Raw genomic sequence first — 23769 nt, 5'->3', positions numbered from 1 at the left:
GTAGATGACCTGGAGCCAGTGGGTTTGACCGCGGCAGCTTTCCAATCTTTGAGGATCTCAGACGATGAGAGAGGTTGAACAGTCTGGTAATAGGGGTTGCAACAATTTTGGCAGATAATTTTAGAAAGAGAGGGTCCAGATTGTCTAGCTCGGCTGATTTGTAGTGGTCCAGATATTGCAGCTCTTTCAGAACATCAGCTATCTGGATTTGGGTGAAGGAGAAGCTGGGGAGGCTTGGGCGAGTTGCTGTAGGGGGTGCAGGGCAGTTGACCAGGGTAGTGGTAGCCAGGTGAAAAGCAGTATCAAATTCCCTTCTGAAGTTGCCCTCAAAGCTGCTTCATATTTATGATTAATGATTGAGTCAAATCGTTTTATAACATATCAATATATAATCAATTGAAATTAAGTTTATGAAGCTATTTAAATATAGTCTGAAATAGCTTACAATTTTGTTATGCAAACAATCTAACTATAGGCCTAGACTACATGGTTGCTTCAATGTGTTGTGATTATTTCCATTATTCTCATAGGCATTTGTTAAATTAAAGTAATAGATTCAGGTATCATGTATTAAATTACAAAACGTGTAAGGGCAGCGCTGCATTTTACAATTGATCCAACATGCTATGGCTGATTGTAATAGCGGTACGCGCCTTCTCTTTTGCACAAACAGACAGCTTTAATGGTCATCAAAAAATGGCTCTGTAAACCCGAACGGTGGTTTATGTCCTGTATCTAAACCGCCCTCTACCCACCACTTCCTTCAACGTGAGCAAACAACTCTGGCTTATCTGCTGCTAAACATTTCTGATACAACTCTCTGAACGCTCGGACACAGTGGATGACACAGTAGGCTATAGCTCCACTTCTCCTCTGTTCCTTTAAGCAGCGCTTGCTGATCAGCTGGTGGGACGGTTCAGTTTGGTGCCGCTTGGCCCGTGATAGAGAGCGTCGAGAGCGGGTAAGAAGTTGCGCAACCCGCCCTGGCTCAGGCTAGCAGATAAAAGCCCGGATAGTGATTGAAAGAGATGGTAAAAAGGAATTAGCACAGGCATAGAGAGCGAGAGATAGAGAGAGCGAGAGATAGATAGAGCGAGAGATAGATAGAGCGAGAGATAGATAGAGCGAGAGATAGAGAGAGGAAGAGAGATAGATAGATAGAGCGAGAGAGAGAGTGAGAGATAGAGAGCGAGAGATAGAGAGCGAGAGATAGAGAGAGGAAGAGAGAGAGAGAGCGAGAGATAGATAGAGCGAGAGATAGAGAGAGGAAGAGAGAGATAGATAGATAGAGATAGATAGAGCGAGAGAGAGAGAGCGAGCGAGCAAGGGGGAGATTTTCCACAAAGCTTTTTTTCTTTCTGCGCTTGAACATCCCGGATAAAGCTGAGCTTGTAAAGTGGGAAAGTACGAGCACCAGACCTTCCTCAACGTCAATATTTTCATACTTTTGATACTCTTTCAAGCTGGAATTCACGCGTTCGCTTTTTTTTATCCAACTCCCATTTCCAGATCTAGGACACGGTCATCCGTGGTGTAATAAAAAAGTAACAGGCACGAGAAAAAAGTAACAAGGAGACGGCATCAGATAACCAGAGTGGAGTACAGTAGCCTACACCACGGCGGGAGCCCGGTAGTGAATGGAGCCGTGCGGGGCTTATGGCAGAGGGGCGTTCGTATAATAATGGGACACGGAGTGGCTCTCCCAGATGAACCTTCGAAGTAAGTAGGTTAAATAAGTGTTTTATCTAATAAATCTGACCCGCTTCAGAATGCTTGACTGTTAAAATAAATTCTGAGGAGATTACGAGACCTATTCGAAGTGAGACTAAAACGCAACGCTCACTTCGAGACTATTAGACTACATTGTCACTCACTACTCTAAATGTTGTTAGGCCTACTCTATAATAAATTAAAAGTTGTCACTTTATATAAATGTTCAGAAATAATGTTATTTATGACCAATTGAAATGCAGCCTGATCGGTTGCTACTTTCGATTCGGGCTGCTGAAAGCGAGCAGAAGCAGCAGTCTGTCAGACACACCCTATAAGGTATTACGAGCCAGAGAACCGCTTTGGCACTTCAAAACTATAAACTGAAAAAAGCTTCACCTAATTTTCGTGGAATATATATTTGTGGGATTCTGGCCACATCGTAGCCGGACAGTGAAGAGGGTCAGTGTCATTCCCATTAAAACGGATTTTGTGACCTCTGGTCTTCTAGCATTTTGATTCCAATTCAAACTCTCACGCATAGGCGGCACTGGCACGTGTATTTCCGCAGGGGCGCAACCAGGACAGCAGAGGTGTGCGTAATAATTTACTAAGCGCCATGTCAGCTGTAAGCATGTTAAATGAATGCATGGTGACGCAGTTGAAGCTAGGACAATTCATGTTTCATGGAACGAATTAAATAAGTGGTGGGGTGACATTGACTTGCTAGTTCACCCCCCATGCATATAATGCATACGAACTTATTTTTCAAAGAAAGGGGACGAGCTTTCCACTCTATAATGAACAATCCAATACGACTCACCCCAAAGCACACTCACACACCCGCAACTTTTGAAACTTGGCATCAAACCTTGTATGACTTAAAAGCTCTGTGTGTAACTCTCGAAATATTCTCTGAAATATGTTACATGCACAACGATGTACAGCATTACATACAAACATCTGTTTGATACTGAGCTACAAATCTCATCCTTGTCAATCTATATGGTTTTGATCTATTTCTTAGAAATTCAGATGGTAAAAATAAGGAATGAAATGTCCCATCTCGGGAAATAAGAAAAATGGGATGATCAAGATAGACTAGACCTACTTACTGATAGGTATAATGGTCTCTCTCTACCTCTACCTCTACCTCTCCCTCCCTCTCTCTTTCAATAATATCTGTAGTATATAATATTCTCTCTCTTTCACTCATTTCACTCACTTTCACTATCATTTCTATAATATCTAATATTTTCATAATTCCCCTAATTTTCCCAGGACTATCACTGAGGCAAGGTGCCGGACCGGGGCATCACGACCTGATGGATGTATCTAAGTACGTCGTCACCTTTCCCTCATCCTCCCTCGTAGCGGACAGCTCTTGTCTCACCCAGCGGAAAAGGACCTCTGAAGTATGGATTTGTTCTGCTGATATCCCAACGACCCCTACCGCCACCACCACAGCACTGGCACCACTATGGTTGAAGTAGATGTGAAGTTTCATAGTGACTTTCGCCTCCCCCTGGTCCATTTTTTGTCCGTCTTTTCCAAACCAGGCGTCAAAACAATAAAGTGTAATTTCCTAAAGAAGCCGTGATTATTTGTGTGTCCAGAGTTACTTTCTGTCTCTGTATGATCCCTAGTCACGTTCCATGCTTTTCGCCCAAGCTCTGACAACCGTGGCCCCTCCTGCCCTTCACCGCCAGACCCCACTCATCGTCGGACCCCGCTCGTGGCTTTCCCAGGACCTGCCATGCTCTGTCAGGCCGTGTTGCTCCTCCTGCACTGCTTCGCCTCTTTGACACTGGGCCAGTACGACCTGTGCAAGTCCCTGGTGAGCACGGACGATGGCGCGGTGTGGGAGCAGTATGCATGCCAGCCCAAGGCCCAGTCCATGAAGGACTACATGCGGGTCAAGGTGGACCCACCAGGCATCACCTGTGGGAACCCACCTGAGAGATTCTGCACTCTGGTAAGTTGAATAAGTGGCGTGGTTGGTTTATTGGATTGCACTGAAATGTATGTCTGAAGTTGCTGCTGTGAGCAGGGGCAATGATTTGTTTAGTTGGGGGGCCTAGTGGTGACCAAGCACCAGTTATGGGTGGACATGGGAAATCAGCAACGCGTATCAGAAATAGCATTGAAAATTGTCTTAAACTAACACTGGTCAATCAGCCCCAACAGTTGACTAGGCTGCAGCTGCTCACATTTGTGGGAAAAAAGAGACAGCAGCAGACGATGCTGTGTCCTGAGACAGACTGATGATTCGAGGGGGAAAATGGCAGAAGCGGATGTTCCGTTTGAATCAGATGGCGTGTCAAGAGGAGATGAGTGAGAAGGATTGCATTCCAGTGGAGAATACAAAAGGAAATAAGAGAAGTAAAGTGGTAGTGGAATCCAGTAAATCCAAGCATAGTTCTGATTATGTTTTGGTCCGAGTAAGGGCTTTTGGATCGATGTTACCTGGGAGATCCGATTGAAGTCTCTATAAAAATGGTGGATGCGTTGCATGAGGTGACATTGATGAGAGTATTGTTGTCGTTGTAGAAATCGGATTGGAATGTGTCATGTGTGGCTCTTCGAAGCAAGGTGCCTATCAAGGGCTTTATCGCTGGGGTGGCACTAGAAGTGAATGCAAAGCATATGTAAAGAATTGAATCAAGTGGTTGGTGCACACTGACTGACCTGCATGATGGGTGGAATGGTGGACTCTATCCATTCTTTTTCTCACATGCATTCTCACATGCATTTAGGTTTTATGAGGTACCCTGTGAGAGCTTTCATGCCCAAACCCATGCAGTGTGATAAATGCAAAATATTTGTAATGTGTCGAATGAATGTAGACAGGAGGGGTATCGTATACCAGCTGAGCCAAATGCTGCAATTGTGGTGGTGAACATGCACCCACATTTCTGAACTGTCCTGTTAGGGTGAAGGAGACGGAGGTGGTAAGAATAAGGGCTGTCCAGCATGTCTCCTATCTGGAGGCATTGAGAAGAAAGCAGTGGGGTTGAGGAAGTAATGGTAGTAGGAGTAGAGGAACCAGAGAATATTCCTTGTCAGAGGGATCCTGACATGTTGCATGTTAAGAAGGTGGACTTTGTAGCATTTATTACATTGGTTATCAACTGCACAGCGCAAACAGAAAGGAGATCTGAGGAAATAGGCATCATTGTGAGTGCAGCTGAGTGTTTTTTGAGACTCTGGGATTTTACAGCAGAGGCATTACAAGGAATCCTGTCGATGAATGCTCTGTCCTCACAGGCACCTGCACCTGTTTAGGGATGGGATTTGAACTGTGACTGAAGGAGTTGGATGGTTTTTATTATTATTATTCTGTGTGTTGCCGGGTCCCACCCTCCATTCCCGCAAATTGATTTTTGTTTTGGTGTTTCAATACCCGTATAGTAAGTAGGTGGCAGAAATACAGTCTGCCTTAAAGAAGAGGAAGAAGACAGGTTACGGATAAAAAAAATGTTATTAAACTTATACTTTACGTTCCTTATTTATAAGCATTTGTGTTGGTAAATTATGTAATATAGCCTATGTTTGAAGCATTTACTCTGCCTCACTGAGCCTCTGTACCCTGAAACCCTCTTAGCTCTGGTCCGTGGCAGTGGCCTCTCCCCAGGCTCTGCCACAATTGCATTGAATAACTTTTTCAACTCTTAATTTGTATCTGCCCTAATTTATTCAAATTAATCCATTTGAAAATGAAAATATTCAAGTTAGATAAATCATGTTCAGTGCTAACGCCCCCTCCAAGGAATTGTTTTTCCCCTCCAAGGAATTTATAGAAAGCTGATTTAGGCCTACTGCGTTTCTAAATAAAGCTCTAAAATGCTATTTAGAGAGCGGAAAAAACAACGCTATTTAGAGAGCAGAAAAACAACGCTATTTAGAGAGCAGAAAAACAACGCTAATTAGAGAGCAGAAAAAAACGCTATTTAGAGAGCGACAAAAACAACGCTATTTATTATTATTATTATTATTAGAGAGCGACAAAAACAACGCTATTTAGAGAGCGACAAAAACAACACCATTTAGAGAACGGCAAAAACAACGCTATTTAGAGAACGGCAAAAACAACACTATTTAGAGAACGGCAAAAACAACGCTATTTAGAGAGCGACAAAAACAACGCTATTTAGAGAGCGGCAAAAACAACGCTATTTAGAGAGCAGCAAAAACAACGCTATTTAGAGAGCAGCAAAAACAACGCTATTTAGAGAGCAGCAAAAACAACGCTATTTAGAGAGCGGCAAAAACAACGCTATTTAGAGAGCGACAAAAACAACGCTATTTAGAGAGCGACAAAAACAACGCTATTTAGAGAGCGACAAAAACAACGCTATTTAGAGAGCAGCAAAAACAACGCTATTTAGAGAGCGGCAAAAACAACGCTATTTAGAGAACGGCAAAAACAACGCTATTTAGAGAGCGACAAAAACAACGCTATTTAGAGAGCGGCAAAAACAACGCTATTTAGAGAGCGACAAAAACAACGCTATTTAGAGAGCGACAAAAACAACGCTATTTAGAGAGCGGCAAAAACAAGCCAAAATGACTGCATCCATGATCACCTTGGTACTGTAGCTTCATTCACCTCAGTCGATAAGGGACATGCATACAATTCTAGGACAAACACATGCCATACAGCAACTAGCTGCTACACACTAGCTCAGCACTGGGATTACAAACCCTAGTTCAGTTTCCTGTCAAATCAAACAGTAGTTACCTGGCCATCTTACCTCTGCGCTGCTTTCATCAACCAAGGGTGGCCAATCTACAATTCAGTGAACATCTGAGCAAGGCATAACTTATCGCATTGTGTGTCATTTGCAATCAACACTAGCCTATCTCAGCATGACATTGGGAAAGCCTAGTTTGTTGGAGGCGTTAAATAACACAGTAGAAGGTGATAGCAGAATTTTCACTCAATAAAGGAAAGAGCTGGAGAAAAAACATACCATTTTATTTGGCTTAGGCAGGTCGGAACCTCCTGATGCGGCGTGAATTCAAGCGGGCTCGGGTGGGCTTTGGCCAAGTTTGGCGGGCACCAAAAGTCATGACACCAGTGAAATTACTTGGCAATGGGCTGGAGCTCACTGAGAATGGTCCGGGGGTGTTGTTTGCATTGTGTTGGCAGACTGTCATCCGGCTTGATTGGGTTTTTTCGAAGGACTTCAAATTTTGCCTGGTAAAGGGCATAAAGTATTGAGAGGGGAGAGGGGGGGAGTACCTCTCGTTTCAAGAACACTAACTGGGTGAGGGTGGAGAACTGCAGGAGAATAGTGGGCATTACTATGCAATTCTCAACGTGTATTTCCCAGCTAGGTTGTTGAGTGGAATGAAACTCTAAAAATAGGACGATTTGAACGTTTGAGACTTAGGCCATCTTTAGCTGAGCTACAGCATACCACTTCCTTTTAATTGTCACAACTTGAACTTGAAACACGATCTGAGATGTGTTTACTTAATGTGTTAGGTTCAGTACCACCTGGCTGGACAGTCCCTGTTAGCTGCCCAGTCGATGAGTCAGTGAGGTAATCAGATGAGCGATGACTTCCAACCAAAGGCAGAGATACATGAATTTAATAGGGGACAATTGATTCACTCATTATTCACTGATGTCTCAGACACACACACACACACACACACACACACACACACACACACACACACACACACACACACACACACACACACACACACACACACACACACACACACACACACACACACACACACACACACACACACACACACACATTAGAGGCCCTCCCACTATTGAGACTAACAACAGGACTCCGGGATCATTTAACAATGTAAAGCAGAGCAGATAGGTAGAGAGAAAATTAGAGATGGGGGTAGAGGAGAGAGATGGAGGGAGAGAAAGGGAGAAAAGAGTGAGAGAGAGGGAAAGAGAAGACTGAGAAAGAGGGAGAAATAGAGTGAGAGAGACACTTGGGCGTTCTGTATCTTGCCCCTAATGGCAGGGCCCAGCCCGGGCCTGCTGCTGGAAACTTCTACAATTATGTTTCTGAGCAATGAAATATTGATGCTCTCCTTAATGGGCTTCTACCTTACAAGGACCCCAGGATGTTAGCCACCATGGTACGTTCCGTTTCATTCCCCATCCGTAGGCTCCTTCCCTTCTCCCGGAATGTTTCATATGGGAGGAGTTATGAGGGAGATCTGGGATTTGAACGATCTAGCCTTAGTGGCCATGTACTATTATAATCTCTACCGGCACAGCCAGAAGAGGACTGGCCACCCCTCAGTCTTTCTAAAGAGTTTTTCCTAGCCACCGTGCTTCTATATCTGCATTGTCTGCTCTTTGAGGTTTCTGTATTAAAGCCCATTTACGCTTGAGGGTGTGATGCAATTGCGGCGCCTCCGGAAGCACGCAGAGGCTGCTCTCACCGTGCACCTCCCAAAAGTTTTTAACAATGTGGAGGGCTCCATATACATGCGCATTGACGTGATTGTTTGACGGTAGGTGGGGGCTGGAGGTCCTGTGTTAACACAAACTCACTTCCTTGACAACTTCCTTCACAACAGCGCTGCACTACTTCGCGAAGCGCTCTGCAGAGGCATTGTCACCTTAAACGCTGCATGACCAATGCAGGCATCAGAATGACCATGCAGCGTCTTTGAGCACTTTGTGACATCTGCTAATGTAAAAAGGGCTTTATAATTCAATTTGATTGAGTGAAATTTGATTGAAATCAGATTCTTCTTAGTCAGCAATCTTTATTTATTTAATTGTTTCTTTATTTACCCTTTATTTAACAAGGCAAGTCAGTTAAGAACAAATTCTTATGTAAAGGCTACAGTGAAGCCTTTCTTCTGGGTTTACCATTCTGCATACTTCCTTCCTTCCCCGAAGTGTGCACTCGTTCACTCTCTCAAAATCCTTTATTTAGATAACTTAAAAAAAAGCCATCTTGGTGTTCATTGGAATAAGTAACAAACTGGGAAAATCTGTGTGTCTACAGTATATGTTTGTGCGTGTGTTAGTGCAGTTCGGCATGTGTCTACATATGCATTGGTGGACAGCTCTGTGGGGGTGAAATGGTTTGAGTTCCATAGTCAAAATACCTAAAATCAAGACATGGTATCAATGACATGATAAAACTAGCTTAAATGAGCCACTTATGGTTCACCACGTCAGCTTCTTGTCAATGTTGCTAGCTATTTGGTCCTACCAGCTCTCACTGTCTCGAGTCAGAATTAGACTAATTAGATGTTTCTAAAACATCAAATTTAGAAGTTGTTCTAATAGTCAAATTTCAAAGTGTTTAAGCATTAACTTAAGTTCAGGAATTAACTCAGGAATCTTAAGGTTAGGCATTCAGTCCAAATGGTTATGGTTAAGGTTTGGGATAGGCTTAAAATTAAAATAAATTATATTGCTGGATTCAAACTGGCAACCTTTGGAATACTCAAATACTGACTTGTATCACGGGTTACCTGGCTGATCTGGCCATCCGTGTGTGTGTGTGTGGTTTGTCCTCTGACAAATCAATTGTATGTTTCGGTGTTCCTCAAGGTTTCATTTTAGGACAACTGTTGTTTTCACTTCATAATTTACCTCTTGGTGATGTCATTTGGAAAAACAATGCTAACTTTCATTGCTATGTGGATGACACAAAGCTGAACATCTCGATGAAACACAGCGAAGCCCCAAAATTGCCTACCCTGGAGGCCTGTGTTTCAGACAAACATTTACTTTAATTTTAAACTTGGACAAAACAGAGATGCTAGTTCTAGGTCCCAAGAAACAAAGACATATTCTGTTGGATCTGACAATTCATCTTGATGCTTGTATAGACGTCTCAAAAAACACCCTGCATTACTCTGGACCCTGATCTCTCTTTTGCCGAACATATCAAGAATATTTCAAGGACAGCTTTTTTCAATCTTCGTAACATTGCAAAAATCAGAAACTTTTTGTCCAAAATTGATGCAGAAAAGCTCATCAATGCTTATGTCACTTTTAGATTAGACTACTGTAATGCTCTACTCTCTGGCTACCTGGATAAAGGACTAAATAAACTTCAGTTAGTGCTAAACACGGCTGGTAGAATCTTGACTAGAACCAAAAAATAGACTTTCAGTCATTTAAAAGCGCTATATTTAAGCAATAAGGCCTGGGGGGGGGTGTGGTATATGGCCAATATACCACAGCTATGGACTGTTATTATGCAAAATGCAACGCGGAGTGGCTGGATACAGCCTTTGTAGCGCGGAGTGCCTGGATACAGCCTTTAGCCGTGGTCTATTGGTCATATACCACAAACCCAGAGGTGCCTTGATGCTATTATTAACTGGTTACCAACGTAATTAGAGCAGAAAAAAATACATGTTTTGTTATACCCATGGTATATGGTCTGATATACCACGGCTGTCAGCCAATCAGCATTCAGGGCTCGAACTACCCAGTTTATAATAGTCCCATGTATTATTAGTAAGGCTTGATTGAAGCTCAATGTTAAATTCAAATCTCCCTACTATTATATCTCAGCCAATATGACACCAACGTCGATGAAAATTAATCAACTTGATTGTAGGTACACAACACATTCTCCGCCTCTCGTCATGATCCATCTGTCCGTTGTTGAGAACCACTATAACATATTTTAAACAGGGTTGTTAGCATTAAGGTTGTCAGACAATTTTTTTGCCCAAACCTTGATCAAATTCTAGACACTGCAGCGTCCATACGGGGACAATTAGACTTGGATCCATTTGAACTGAATACGTTTGTACAATAGATGCAACAGTTCTAATAACATTTTTAATTTATCGCTCCCATGTGCACATTTCGGTCAATTAAAAATCAACAATGTGCTGCCTTTCGTAGCATTTATGACAATGCATATGTCTTTTCAGCCGAATCTCAGAGTTCTAAAACCAGTACCAACAACTTGGTTGCTGTGCAACAGAAGCAGCTTGCAGGCTAGCAGCTGTAGCTAGCTAGCTAACACCAGTAGATGAGAAGAAAGCTACAAGCAAAAGAAGCTAGCTACCTAGGTATATTTAGCTATGGATGGTTTTTCATATGGTTGAAGTCATCTGTGTAAACTAAATCAGAGCACCAACAAATAAGCTAGCGAACATCCTTGTCTGCTATTATAGCCAGATAGCTAGCCAACTAGCCAGTAGCTGCAAGCCAACAAGACTGTTCCATAGCTGTATAGATTGTGCACCATCCACAACTCAATGTTGACAATATAAGCTAGCTAGCTACATTCTTCCATACAGCATAGCAACCTAGCTAGCGAAGTAAAGTTCGTAGTCAACACCAAACTTTGGGAAACTGCCACGTTGCTAACGTATAATACATCTATCTATTCCGGCATGTTACAGTCAAATCGGCTAGATAGCTACGTGTGCAGCCAGATGTCATTTTCAGCACAAACCCTGCAAGCTACCCTACATATTCTCTTGGTTGAGATATTCACCCCCCTCTTTAAAGGGAGAATCCACATGTTTTGCATAAATGCAAATAGCCATATCTATGAAGTAATAGCCGTGGCCCGTTTTCCCGGTAGTGATGGAACTTAAGCTTATGAGTGTTTTAAAAATGTATCGTTTCTATAACGGCCAAAGAACTCAAATGCGTTTCTCAAAACACCACGTAGGGAGAACTTTCAATAAGTGCATTGTTAGAGCATGTGTTGATGCTGATAGGATTGAAATAAAGGAAGCACTGCTCTCGGATCAGCGTTCTCCATTCATATCTTACGTTAACATTAGATACTGACCATGGGTCAGCTCCTAGAAATAAAATATCACCCATGGCTGCAAATATTGAGGAGGCTTATTCTAATGCTTAGGCTATGCACTAAATCAAATATTTGGCACATAATTGACCACATGTTGTTAGGCTTACACATGAAATTGAGGCAAAAATTACAGACGGTAGCCTACAATTAGCTAAATAGAACTCAGTTGATTGAACATGACATTTATTTAAATATGATTGAAATACACAGTGTACAAAACATTAGGAACACCTTCATAATATTGAGTTGCACCCCTTTTTTCACTCAGAATAGCCTCAATACCTCTGGGCATGGACTCTAAAAGGTGTTGAAGTATTACATGGGGATAATGGTCCATGTTGACTCCAATGCTTCCCACAGTTGTGTCAAGTTGGCTGGTAGTGGATCTCTACTCTGAATATTTCGTTCAATCTCATCCCACATATGCTCAATTTGATTGAGATCTGGTGACTGGGCAGGCCACTTCAGTAAGCTGAATTCACTGTCATGTTTGTGGAACCATTCCAGGACAATCCTAGCCTTGTGGCATGGGGCATTATCCTGCTGCAAAAATACATTTGCAGATGGATACACTGCTGCCATGAAGGGATGCACCTGATTGACAATGATGTTCAGATATCCTGTGGCATTCAAACGTTGCTCCACTTTTATCAAGGGGCCCAATGTGTGTCATGAAAACACACCACCAGCCTGCAATATTGACACACGGCATGATGGATGCATGTACTTGTGGTTTTCTCCATACCTAGTCTTTCCATCAGCGTAAAACAGCAGGAACCGGGATTCATCAAACCAGGCAATGTTTTTACAATTCTCCAGTGTCCAGTTTTTTCGTTCTGTAGCCCACTGCACTCGCAGTTTTATTTTTGAGCTGAAAAAAGTGGAACCCTGTAATGTCGACAGCTGCCATACACCATTCATGTCAAGGTACAACAAGTTGTGCATTCTTTTATGGGTCTTTGGGTACCAATGTTGTACTGGACTGTCAGTGGACTAACTCCAGAATTCTGCACAATTCGTGCCTCCTTTGTCCTCTTTCATCAACGACCCTTATTTTTACCACTGGTCTGCTGTTAGCTGTATGTCCTTTGGATGTTTGGTCACTTGTGATACACAAGGGAAACTGTTGAGCGTGAAAAACCCAACAGCATTGCAATTCTTGACACACTCAAACTGGTGCTCCTGGCACCTAATACCATACTCCGTTCAAAGGCACTTAAATCTTTTGTCTGACCCATTTACCCTCTGAATGGCACACATACACAATCCATGTCTAATTTGTCTCAAAGCTTAAAAATCCAACTTTAACTTGTCTACACGGATTGAAATGGATTTAATAGGTGATATCAACAAGGGATCATATTTTTCACCTGAATTCACCTGGTCCCCCTGTCATGGAAAGAGCAGGTTTTCCTAATGTTTTGTACACTCAGGTCTATGTAGCCTACTATATTTATCTTTTAATGCCGTCACCTCGGTTCTCATTTGAAGCATCTTTTTACCCTTTGCTTGTTTATAACAATTGCAAAGACATTGGAGTCTTTGTATTGTAGTCAACTTTGTTCTGAAGTTAACAGCGGTCACAGAGTGTCAGCAATTTGGGTGCAGAGTGAAAGCGGAGTCAGGCGCAGGACACAGGTATGGAGTAATCCAACTGAGTTTACTCAAAGAATAAAGCAAAATTCCAAAAATGGAACATACAACAAAACTCTAACACGAACACAACCACTAATGACACAAACATTCACGGACAGAACAGAAATGTATGTCAGATGGTTAAATAGGAAATGTAAATGTAAAACAGGTTTTTATGTAATCAGACAAAACAGAAAAATGGATCGGTAGTGACTAGAAAGCTGGTGACGTCGACCTCCGAACACCACCCGAACAAGGAGAAGGGCCGACTTCAGCGGAAGTCGTGACAGTACCCCCCCCCCTTGACCGACACCGGCGAATGTGCATGGTGGAAACCTAGTTTGGACATTCCACCGTAGTGGCACCTAAGGAAACACCAACACACCTCCCTGAACACTGACAGGACCATTCCTTGAGAGCCCTCTGTTGCCACAAAATAATAGGATCATGAGAGGCCAACCAAGGAAGACCCAATACAACAGGAAACGCAAGAGAGTCGATCAGGAAGAGACTAATTCTCTCCTCGTGATCCCCCTGCATTCTCATAGCAATGGGCGCTGTGACCTCCCCAATTAGCCCCAACCCCAAAGGACGACTATCTAAGGCATGTACAGGGAAAGGAACATCAACAGGAACAATAGGGATCCCTAATCTATGTGCTAAGGAGCGGTCAATAAAGTTCCCAGCTGTGCCTGAATCTACTGGCGCCTTATGCTGGGAATGTGGAGAGAACTCAGGAAATTCTATAGGTAACCACATGTGTGTCCTCGTAGTCATCCAGAGTCGGGCCTTCCCTTCCCCAGATGGAAGTGGAGGGAGAAGTCCTCGTAGTCATCCAGAGTCGGGCCTTCCCTTCCCCAGATGGAAGTGGAGGGAGAAGTCCTTGTAGTCATCCAGAGTCGGTCCTTCCCTTCCCCAGATGGAAGCGGCGGGAGAAGTCCTCGTAGTCATCCAGAGTCGGACCTTCCCTTCCCCAGATGGAAGCGGCGGGAGAAGTCATCCAGAGTCGGACCTTCCCTTCCCCAGATGGAAGCGGCAGGAGAAGTCTTCGTAGTCATCCAGAGTCGAACCTTCCCATCCGCAGATGGAAGCGGAGGGAGAAGTCCTCGTAGTCATCCAGAGTCGGACCTTCCCTTCCCCAGATGGAAGCGGAGGGAGAAGTCCTCGTTGTCATCCAGAGTCGTACCTTCCCTTCCCCAGATGGAAGCGGCGGGAGAAGTCCTCGTAGTCATCCAGAGTCGGACCTTCCCTTCCCCAGATGGAAGCGGCGGGAGAAGTCATCCAGAGTCGGACCTTCCCTTCCCCAGATGGAAGCGGCAGGAGAAGTCTTCGTAGTCATCCAGAGTCGAACCTTCCCATCCGCAGATGGAAGCGGAGGGAGAAGTCCTCGTAGTCATCCAGAGTCGGACCTTCCCTTCCCCAGATGGAAGCGGAGGGTGAAGTCCTCGTTGTCATCCAGAGTCGTACCTTCCCTTCCCCAGATGGAAGCGGCGGGAGAAGTCCTCGTAGTCATCCAGAGTCGGACCTTCCCTTCCCCAGATGGAAGCGGCGGGAGAAGTCTTCGTAGTCATCCAGAGTCGGACCTTCCCTTCCCCAGATGGAAGCGGAGGGAGAAGTCCTCGTTGTCATCCAGAGTCGTACCTTCCCTTCCCCAGATGGAAGCGGCGGGAGAAGTCCTCGTAGTCATCCAGAGTCGAACCTTCCCTTCCCCAGATGGAAGCGGAGGGAGAAGTCCTCGTTGTCATCCAGAGTCGGACCTTCTCTTCCCCAGATGGAAGCGGAGGGAGAAGTCCTCGTAGTCATCCAGAGTCGAACCTTCCCTTCCCTAGATGGAAGGGGAGGGAGAAGTCCTCGTAGTCTTCCAGAGTCGAACCTTCCCTTCCCTTCCCCAGATGGAAGCGGAGGGAGAAGTCCTGTAGTCATCCAGAGTCGGGCCTTCCCTTCCCCAGATGGAAGCGGTGGGAGAAGTCCTGTAGTCATCCAGAGTCGGGCCCTCCCTTCCCCAGATGGAAGTAGAGGGAGAAGTCCTCGTAGTCATCCAGAGTCGGACCTTCCCTTCCCCAGATGGAAGCGGCGGGAGAAGTCCTCGTAGTCATCCAAAGTCGGGCCTTCCCTTCCCCAGATGGAAGCGGAGGGAGAAGTCCTGTAGTCATTGCGTCTCTGACATGGGTAGGCAGACCGTTCCATAAAAATGGAGCTCTATAGGAGAAAGCCCTGCCTCCAGCTGTTTGCTTAGAAATTCTAGGGACAATTAGGAGGCCTGTGTCTTGTACGTGTAGGTATGTACGGCAGGACCAAATCAGAGAGATAGGTAGGAGAAAGCCCATGTAATGCTTTGTAGGTTAGCAGTAAAACCTTGAAATCAGCCCTTGCTTTGACAGGAAGCCAGTGTAGAGAGGCTAGCACTGGAGTAATATGATCAATTTTTTTTATTCTAGTCAGGATTCTAGCAGCCGTATTTAGCACTAACTGAAAGTTTATTTAGTGCTTTATCCGGGTAGCCGGAAAGTAGAGCATTGCAGTAGTCTAACCTAGAAGTGACAAAAGCATGGATTAATTTTTCTGCATCATTTTTGGACAGAAAGTTTCTGATTTTTGCAATGTTACGTAGATGGGAAACTGGTCTTGATATGTTCTTCAAAAGAGAGATCAGGGTCCAGAGTAACACCGAGGTCCTTCACAGTTTCATTTGAGACGACTGTACAACCATTAAGATTAATTGTCAGATTCAACAGAAGATCTCTTTGTTTCTTGGGACCTAGAACAAGCATCTTTGTTTTGTCCGAGTTTAAAAGTAGAAAGTTTGCAGCCATCCACTTCCTTATGTCTGAAACACATGCTTCTAGCAAGGGCAATTTTGGGGCTTCACCATGTTTCATTGAAATGTACAGCTGTGTGTCATCCGCATAGCAGTAAAAGTTAACATTATGTTTTCGAATAACATCCCCAAGAGGTAAAATATAAAAATATATAGTGAAAACAATAGTGGTCCTAAAACGGAACCTTGAGGAACACCGAAATTTACAGTTGATTTGTCAAAGGACAAACCATTCACAGAGACAAACTGATATCTTTCCGCCAGAAAAGATCTAAACCAAGCCAGAGCTGAACTCTAGTCATCCAGAGTCGGACCTTACCTTCCCCAGATGGAAGCGGAGGGAGAAGTCCTCGTAGTCATCCAGAGTCAGACCTTCCCTTCCCCAGATGGCGTTGGCCCACTCCAGGGCTTTTCCAGTCAGGCAGGAGATGATAGCGCCCACTCTCTCGCGTCCGGAAGGAACCGGCTGAACAGCTGCCAGGTAGAGCTCCAGCTGGAGTAGGAACCCCTGGCACCCGGCAACTGATCCGTCATACGCACCTGGGAGCGAGAGCCGAATTCCACTGGGACTTGACGGCGGAGGGATGGACATTGGTGTAGGCTGAGGCGCAGGTGGTGGTGTAGTAGCGTTGACAGGAAAGCCTCCTCTCTCCCATCTGTCCATAGTTTGCAACACACGATCCATGACTGTCCCTAGCCGGTTTAACATGGTTAAGGTGTATAAAATCGAGAACACAGCCATGCAATCTCCATAGACAAACATTGACAGTAGAATGGCCTTACTGTAGAGCTCAGTGACTTTCAACGTGGAACCATCAAGTCAAGTCATCAAATTTCTACCCTGCAAGAGCTGCCCCGGTCAACTGTAAGTGCTGTTATTGTGAAGTGGAAATGTCTAGGAGCAACAACTGCTCAACCGCAAAGTGGTAGGCCACACAAGCTCACAAAATGGGACCACCGAGTGCTGAAGCGCGTAAAAATCATCTTTCCTATTTTGCAACACTCACTACCGAGTTCCATTCTGGCAGCAATGTCAGCACTAGAACTGTTCGTCGGAAGCGTCATGAAATCGGTTTCCATTGCCAAGCAGCTGCATACAAGCCTAAGATAACCATGTGCAATGCCAAGCATCGGCTGGAGTGGTGTAAAGCTCACTGTCATTGGACTCTGGAGCAGTGGAAATGCGTTCTCTAGAGTGATGAATCATGCTTCACCATCTGTCAGTCTGATGGACAAATCTGGACTTGGAGGATACCAGGAGAACGCTACCTGCCTGAATGCATAGTGCCAACTGTAAAGTTTAGTGGAGGAGGAATAATGGTCTGGGGCTATTTTTCATGGTTTGGGCTAGGCCCCTTAGTTCCAGTGAAGGAAAATCTTAATGCTACAGCATACAATGACATTCTAGATGATTCTTTGCTTCCAAATTGTTAGGTTAGAATACTTGTTAGATATTACTGCATGGTCGGAACTAGAAGCACAAACATTTCGCTACGCTCATATTAACATTTGCTAACCATATATATGTGACAAATAAAATTTGATTTGAACTTTGTGGCAAAAGTTTGGAGAAGGCCCTTTCCTGTTTCAGCATGAAAATGCCCCTGTGCACAAAGTGACGTCCATACAGAAATTAATTGTCGAAATCGGTGTGGAAGAACTTGACTGGCCTGCACAGAGCCCTGACCTAAACTCCAGCGAACACCTTTGTGATGAATTAGAACGCCGACTGCAAGCCATGCCTAAATGTATATGTATATATGTATATATGTATATACAGTGGGGCAAAAAAGTATTTAGTCAGCCACCAATTGTGCAAGTTCTCCCACTTAAAAAGATGAGATAGGCCTGTAATTTTCATCATAGGTACACTTTAACTATGACAGACAAAATGAGAAAAAAAATCCAGAAAATCACATTGTAGGAGTTTTAATGAATTTATTTGCAAATTACGTCATTAAGTTTGCCGATGACACAACAGTGGTAGGCCTGATCACCGACAACGATGAGACAACCTATAGGGAGGAGGTCAGAGACCTGACAGTGTGGTGCAAGGACAACAACCTCTCCCTCATTGTGATCTAGACAAAGGAGATGATTGTGGACTACAGGAAAAGGAGGACTGAGCACACCCCCATTCTCATCGACGGGGCTGCAGTGGAGCAAGTTGAGAGCTTCAAGTTCCATGGCGTCCACATCACCAACACATCACCAACAGACCTCTATACCAGGCGGTGTCAGAGGAAGGCCCTAAAAATGGTCACACACACACACAGTCTCACACACACACACAAAAAGCCTGTGTTAGCGTACAGTACGTCTTGCATGTGGCTTGGTTTGAACCAAAACCAACAGAGTGCCTCCATGTATGTGTATGGGCCTGTGTAGTGACAGATGAGGGACAGTGTGTGTGTGCATGTGTGAAAGAAGAAGAAAAAACCTTCCTGTCCCACAACAGAGTTTGTTTGTTTTAGAAGGTAGAAATCAGCCAGCTCTAAAAATAGACATGAGAAAGAGAGAGGTGGGGAAAGAGAAAGAGAGGTGGGGAGAGAGTGAGTGCGCAAAACGGAAGAAGGTAGAGAGGTGGGGAGAGAGGTAGAGTGAGAGTGAGAAAAAGAGAGAGAGAGAGCAGCTGGAAGGAGAGGAAGATGGCAGCTGGTGGTGTTGTGGAGTAGAGAACAGTCAGTAGATCACTTCTTTCCCAGACTGGGCCCAAGGCCATGCCACCTCCCCCTGCCCAAGATAGCCCTTCCCAGACTGGGCCCAAAGCCATGCCACCTCCCCCTGCCCAAGATAACCCTTCCCTGACTGGGCCCAAGGCCATGCCACCTCCCCCTGCCCAAGATAACCCTTCCCTGACTGGGCCCAAGGCCATGCCACCTCCCCCTGCCCAAGATTACCCTTCCCAGACTGGGCCCAAGGCCATGCCACCTCCCCTGCCCAAGATAACCCTTCCCAGACTGGGCTCAAGGCCATGCCACCTCCCCTGCCCAAGATAACCCTTCCCAGACTGGGCCCAAGGCCATGCCACCTCCCCCTGCCCAAGATAACCCTTCCCAGACTGGGCCCAAGGCCATGCCACCTCCCCCTGCCCAAGATAACCCTTCCCAGACTGGGCCCAAGGCCATGCCACCTCCCCCTGCCCAAGATTACCCTTCCCAGACTGGGCCCAAGGCCATGCCACCTCCCCCTGCCCAAGATAACCCTTCCCAGACTGGGCCCAAGGCCATGCCACCTCCCCCTGCCCAAGATTACCCTTCCCAGACTGGGCCCAAGGCCATACTACCTCCCCCTGCCCAAGATAACCCTTCCCAGACTGGGCCCAAGGCCATGCCACCTCCCCCTGCCCAAGATAACCCTTCCCAGACTGGGCCCAAGGCCATGCCACCTCCCCCTGCCCAAGATAACCCTTCCCTGGCTGCCCTCTTTGCATCATCCCAGGCTAACCCATCTCTGGCTACCTCAGCCCTGGCTACCCTCGTTGCCCCTTCCCTGGCTACTTCTGCCCATGCTGCCTTTATCTGCCCCTTCTCAAGCTTTCCTGCCCTGCGCCAGCAGACAGATCCATACAGGGACACCCAAACCCTGCAGGCCTTGGGACTGACGCCAACCCCTAGAGAGAGTTAGGTCTTCAATCCTGATTATCTTGTTCCTGTAAAACCAGCCAGTAGTAACACACCTGATTACCACCTGCAGTGAGCAACTAATCATCATGACCTTGATTAGATAAATCAGATGGGTTAGTAGTGGGCTGGAATAAAGCCTGCACCAAAAACCTTCTATAAGGAGTAATAATGGCAGCTAAAGATGGATCTGACTCTGGGAACATAGAACCACTAGCTTGCATAAACCATACAAACTTGTTAGAAATATAAGATTGGGGAATCGGTCAGGGCAATAATGGTGTATTGATAGGAACATCATAGGGTTTCAACATAAGCAACACAATAATGATTCAATCATAAACAATACATGAATAGTCCTGAGCCAAAAGTCCAAAGAGCAAAATTCACCATGTAATTGAAACCACTTGGTTGTGAATGCAGCATAAGGTTAAGTTATTAATTACCAGTTGTAAAGTTGTGAATATGAGTTGGATGTATTCAAGTGCTTTTAGTTGGATGCATTCACGTGCTTTGCTAATGGAAAACAATCTGTCAACCATAAACTAAAAGTGCAGCTATCATGCTTTTAAACTAATTATAGCGTTCAAAAAACATATTGTTGGTTGTTTTGTTTTATAAATAATGTTTTATAAGTCCTACCAGAACCTCTGGTTGAGTCTCTGAGTCTTTGAATGGAAGCCCATGTCCAAATAAATATTTGTAAACCGATGAAAAAAAACATACAAAAAATAGAATCCCAACACAACCCAAATATCAATAGTCAATACTCCAACAGAAAATGTAAAGGTCCAATGGAAGATGATGGCTCTAAAATATTCAATGTATATTTCCACAAAAACATGTTGAATGTTGAGTAAAAAGGCCTGAAATTAGTAGCAAACAATGCTTTCCAAACAATGGGCCCGCAGTCTAATTCAAGATGGCACTTGTGGGTTGGACACGTCTCCAACCACACCCATAGTCTAATTCAAGATGGCACTTGTGGGTTGGACACGTCTCCAACCACACCCATAGTCTAATTCAAGATGGCACTTGTGGGTTGGACACGTCTCCAACCACACCCATAGTCTAATTCAAGATGGCACTTGTGGGTTGGACACGTCTCCAACCACACCCATAGTCTAATTCAAGATGCCACTTGTGGGTTGGACACGTCTCCAACCACACCCATAGTCTAATTCAAGATGGCACTTGTGGGTTGGACACGTCTCCAACCACACCCATAGTCTAATTCAAGATGGCACTTGTGGGTTGGACACGTCTCCAACCACACCCATAGTCTAATTCAAGATGGCACTTGTGGGTTGGACACGTCTCCAACCACACCCATACCTGCAACGTTGAAGGCCTTCTGCTTCATGGACAATTATCATCAGTGTATTAACATAGTCTTGGCATTATAAAAAAAATGGTTTCATCATTTAATTTCTTCATTTTAATCACTGTTTCGTTGCTGAGCATTTTCAGGAGGCTTAAAAAGGCTTGTAAAGTTTGCAATTTACAATTTAAAAAAGGTCAAATATGGTTTGAGAGCATCCTAACGAATAATGTATAATCCCCTACAAAAATGTCCAATAATTATAATCCACATAATAATTTCCATAATAATTTTCACATTTACTGTGGTTGCAGGATTATTTTCATGCTGTAGCAAACTGTTCCAAATTAAGATCCTACATCTGTAGTCAGGTCAATATTTCATTTTCGCTTTATGCCTCCATGGCAATGCATGTTACAAGCTTACACAGGCTGTGTGTGTGTGTGTGTGTGTGTGTGTGTGTGTGTGTGTGTGTGTGTGTGTGTGTGTGTGTGTGTGTGTGTGTGTGTGTGTGTGTGTGTGTGTGTGTGTGTGTGTGTGTGTGTGTGTGTGTGTGTGTGTGTGTGTGTGTGTGTGTGTGTGTGTGTGATACTATTGAGGAACACATGGCTTGTTGGTGGCCTAATATCAGTAGAGTCAGTAGAGTCTTGGGCAGTTCAAGGAGGATCTGTTGCAAGGCTCAGACAGCTTGAGGTGAAGAACTCAAACCACCTCTAAGCCTCCCGATGATACCACTTCACCTGTCTGATCCTTGGATTGAGTACAATATTTGGAACATAGTCTATATGGTTAGTTAGTTAGTTAAGATTTCCTCTCTCATGGGATTACAGTAAACAATAATGGCAGGATGTCCCGAAAGAGTATAAGAATCCAATCAATTGTTGTTGTTTATTCTTTGACACATACTTTGTAAACAACAGGTGTAGACTAACAGTGGTTCCCCCTGAGTGTTCTTTTAGCAGTAAGTGGACTGAGTACTGTGTCGAGCCTTTGGCATCATTAAACTGAAGACTTATTTTCATCAGAAATTCTCTGTAATTATTATTACGTGATTAAACTAACTTAATCATGTAACTATAATTAACTAGGTAGTTGGGGCACCAAGGAAAATATTCAGATTACAAAGTTGTAATTTTCCTAATATAACTTTCCGATATTTTAATATCTGATCAATTAGTCTTCTAATTGATGAATTATTCTTTACCTCACGTTAGTCTCATTTCAAATGTCGTACATTGTTGGTTATCTGCACGAACCCAGTCTTCACTATGAGTCATCAATACATCAATTGTCTTAAATAATTTATTTATTGACTAACTAGATAATCACAGAAATGCACAAACAAACAAGTAGATATGGTTACAAGGAAATGATAGGGGAATGTGCCCTAGTGGACAAAAAGGAAGTGGGGGTCGACTGACATAAAAGACAAAGTTGATAATGATAACAATTGAAATGCTAATCCTTTACACATGAACGCTCACTCATTCGGGAACAATTGCAATCAATATATATGTTTACGCTCAGTGTGTCGTTGTGATCTCTGTTAGAAAGTCAGTTTCTGTTGGAGAGTTTGTCCGCCCTCTCTCTCTCTGCCGAGGTTAGAATGGATAGTTCAGAGTAACATTCAGCAATGTTGTTATAGAATAGATGTTTCAGTGGTTTTCGGTCTTCACGTTCAATGGTACCGAATTCCTAGCTGCAGACTAGTAATTAATATCAAAGATTTGTTATTTTTCTGTCGGTTCGATAGTCTCAGAGTTTAACCACGTGGTATGGTTAAGAGTTCAGCAATCGTCTGAAACATTAGCCTTCTCGTGGTTATCGAGGTAAGCTAGTCTCTACTCAAATCTTAGCACTCTCGTAATTGAGAGAAGCATGGTCTCTAGATAAATTCCCACGGTGGGGGTTATATTCGGAAGAGCGGAAAGGGGCTGTCCCATGATGGGGCGGGCCAATGATTTAGTTAAACTCCAAAGGGAATCGGAGTTTCCTTCATTAAACAGTTTAAAAATACCTTACATAATTTCACAAGTAGTTTAATCTTTACTCATTCCTTTTATACAACAATTAGATGCAAGCCTCACAACTGAGACTCTTGTATAAACAGGGTTATGCTAATGTGGCTGTATTGTCTCTCATGAGTTTCACAAAATTGTACAAAACAGACCAGTTCGAAGCTGGCTACTTCACCGACCGTTTATACATTCTCCAGAACATGAATATTGTTCAGTTCTCAAGTTCTGTGAGGTGGAAGAAGTTCCTTTGTTCTCTCTGTGAAACCTTTTCTCCTATACTGTCTGGCCATGAGGAAGAGAGTCTCCTCCAGGAATGTACGATCTGAGATAACAGCAGCCTGGGTGTAGGCGAGAGAGAGGGGAAGACACGCTATACCCAAAGAGGGCCACGTCATGACAACTGTATATGGAACACAGTCTAGCGTTAACTTCTTGCGTCGAGCCAACCCGGATCCGGGATCATGACTACAGCCTCAAGCCCATTACCATAACGCAACGTTAACTATTCATGGAAATCGCAAATGAAATGAAATCAATATGCTAGCTCTCATGCTTAGCCTTTTGTTAACAACACTGTCATCTCATATTTTAAAAAATATGCTTCTCTACCATAGCAAAACTAGCATTTAGCGTTAGCATTAGCATTTAGCGTTAGCATCACCAGGCAACATTTTCACAAAAACCAGCAAAAACATTCAATAAATCATTTACCTTTGAAGAACTTCGGATGTTTTCAATGAGGAGACTCTCAGTTAGATAGCAAATGTTCAGTTTTCCTGAAAGATTATTTGTGCAGGAGAAATCGGTCCGTTTTCTGCGTCATGTTTGGCTACCAAAAAATCCCGAA

At 44.1% G+C, this 23769-nt stretch overlaps 1 protein-coding gene across 4 annotated transcripts in view; it reads left to right on the top strand.

The window, feature by feature from the left end:
• Positions 1-738: 738 nt before the first annotated feature.
• ntng2b (netrin g2b) overlaps positions 739-23769 on the top strand; it is a 135516-nt gene continuing 112485 nt past the window's right edge. Inside the window, exons 1-3 of one of the 4 annotated variants that reach the window (XM_046290334.1) lie at positions 739-961; positions 1510-1719; positions 2992-3685. In XM_046290334.1, coding sequence (XP_046146290.1) covers positions 3467-3685 — 219 coding nt within the window. In that variant the 5' untranslated portion in view covers positions 739-961; positions 1510-1719; positions 2992-3466. Of the gene's footprint in view, positions 962-1219; positions 1724-2991; positions 3686-23769 lie in introns of those variants that run through there. The other 3 variants (XM_046290333.1, XM_046290332.1, XM_046290335.1) reach the window with 3 other exon arrangements.

Source organism: Oncorhynchus gorbuscha, linkage group LG11 (assembly GCF_021184085.1).
Source record: "Oncorhynchus gorbuscha isolate QuinsamMale2020 ecotype Even-year linkage group LG11, OgorEven_v1.0, whole genome shotgun sequence".
NCBI lineage: Eukaryota > Metazoa > Chordata > Actinopteri > Salmoniformes > Salmonidae > Oncorhynchus > Oncorhynchus gorbuscha.
Note: the sequence above shows the minus strand (reverse complement) of the source record. Positions and strands in the feature narration are given on the sequence as shown.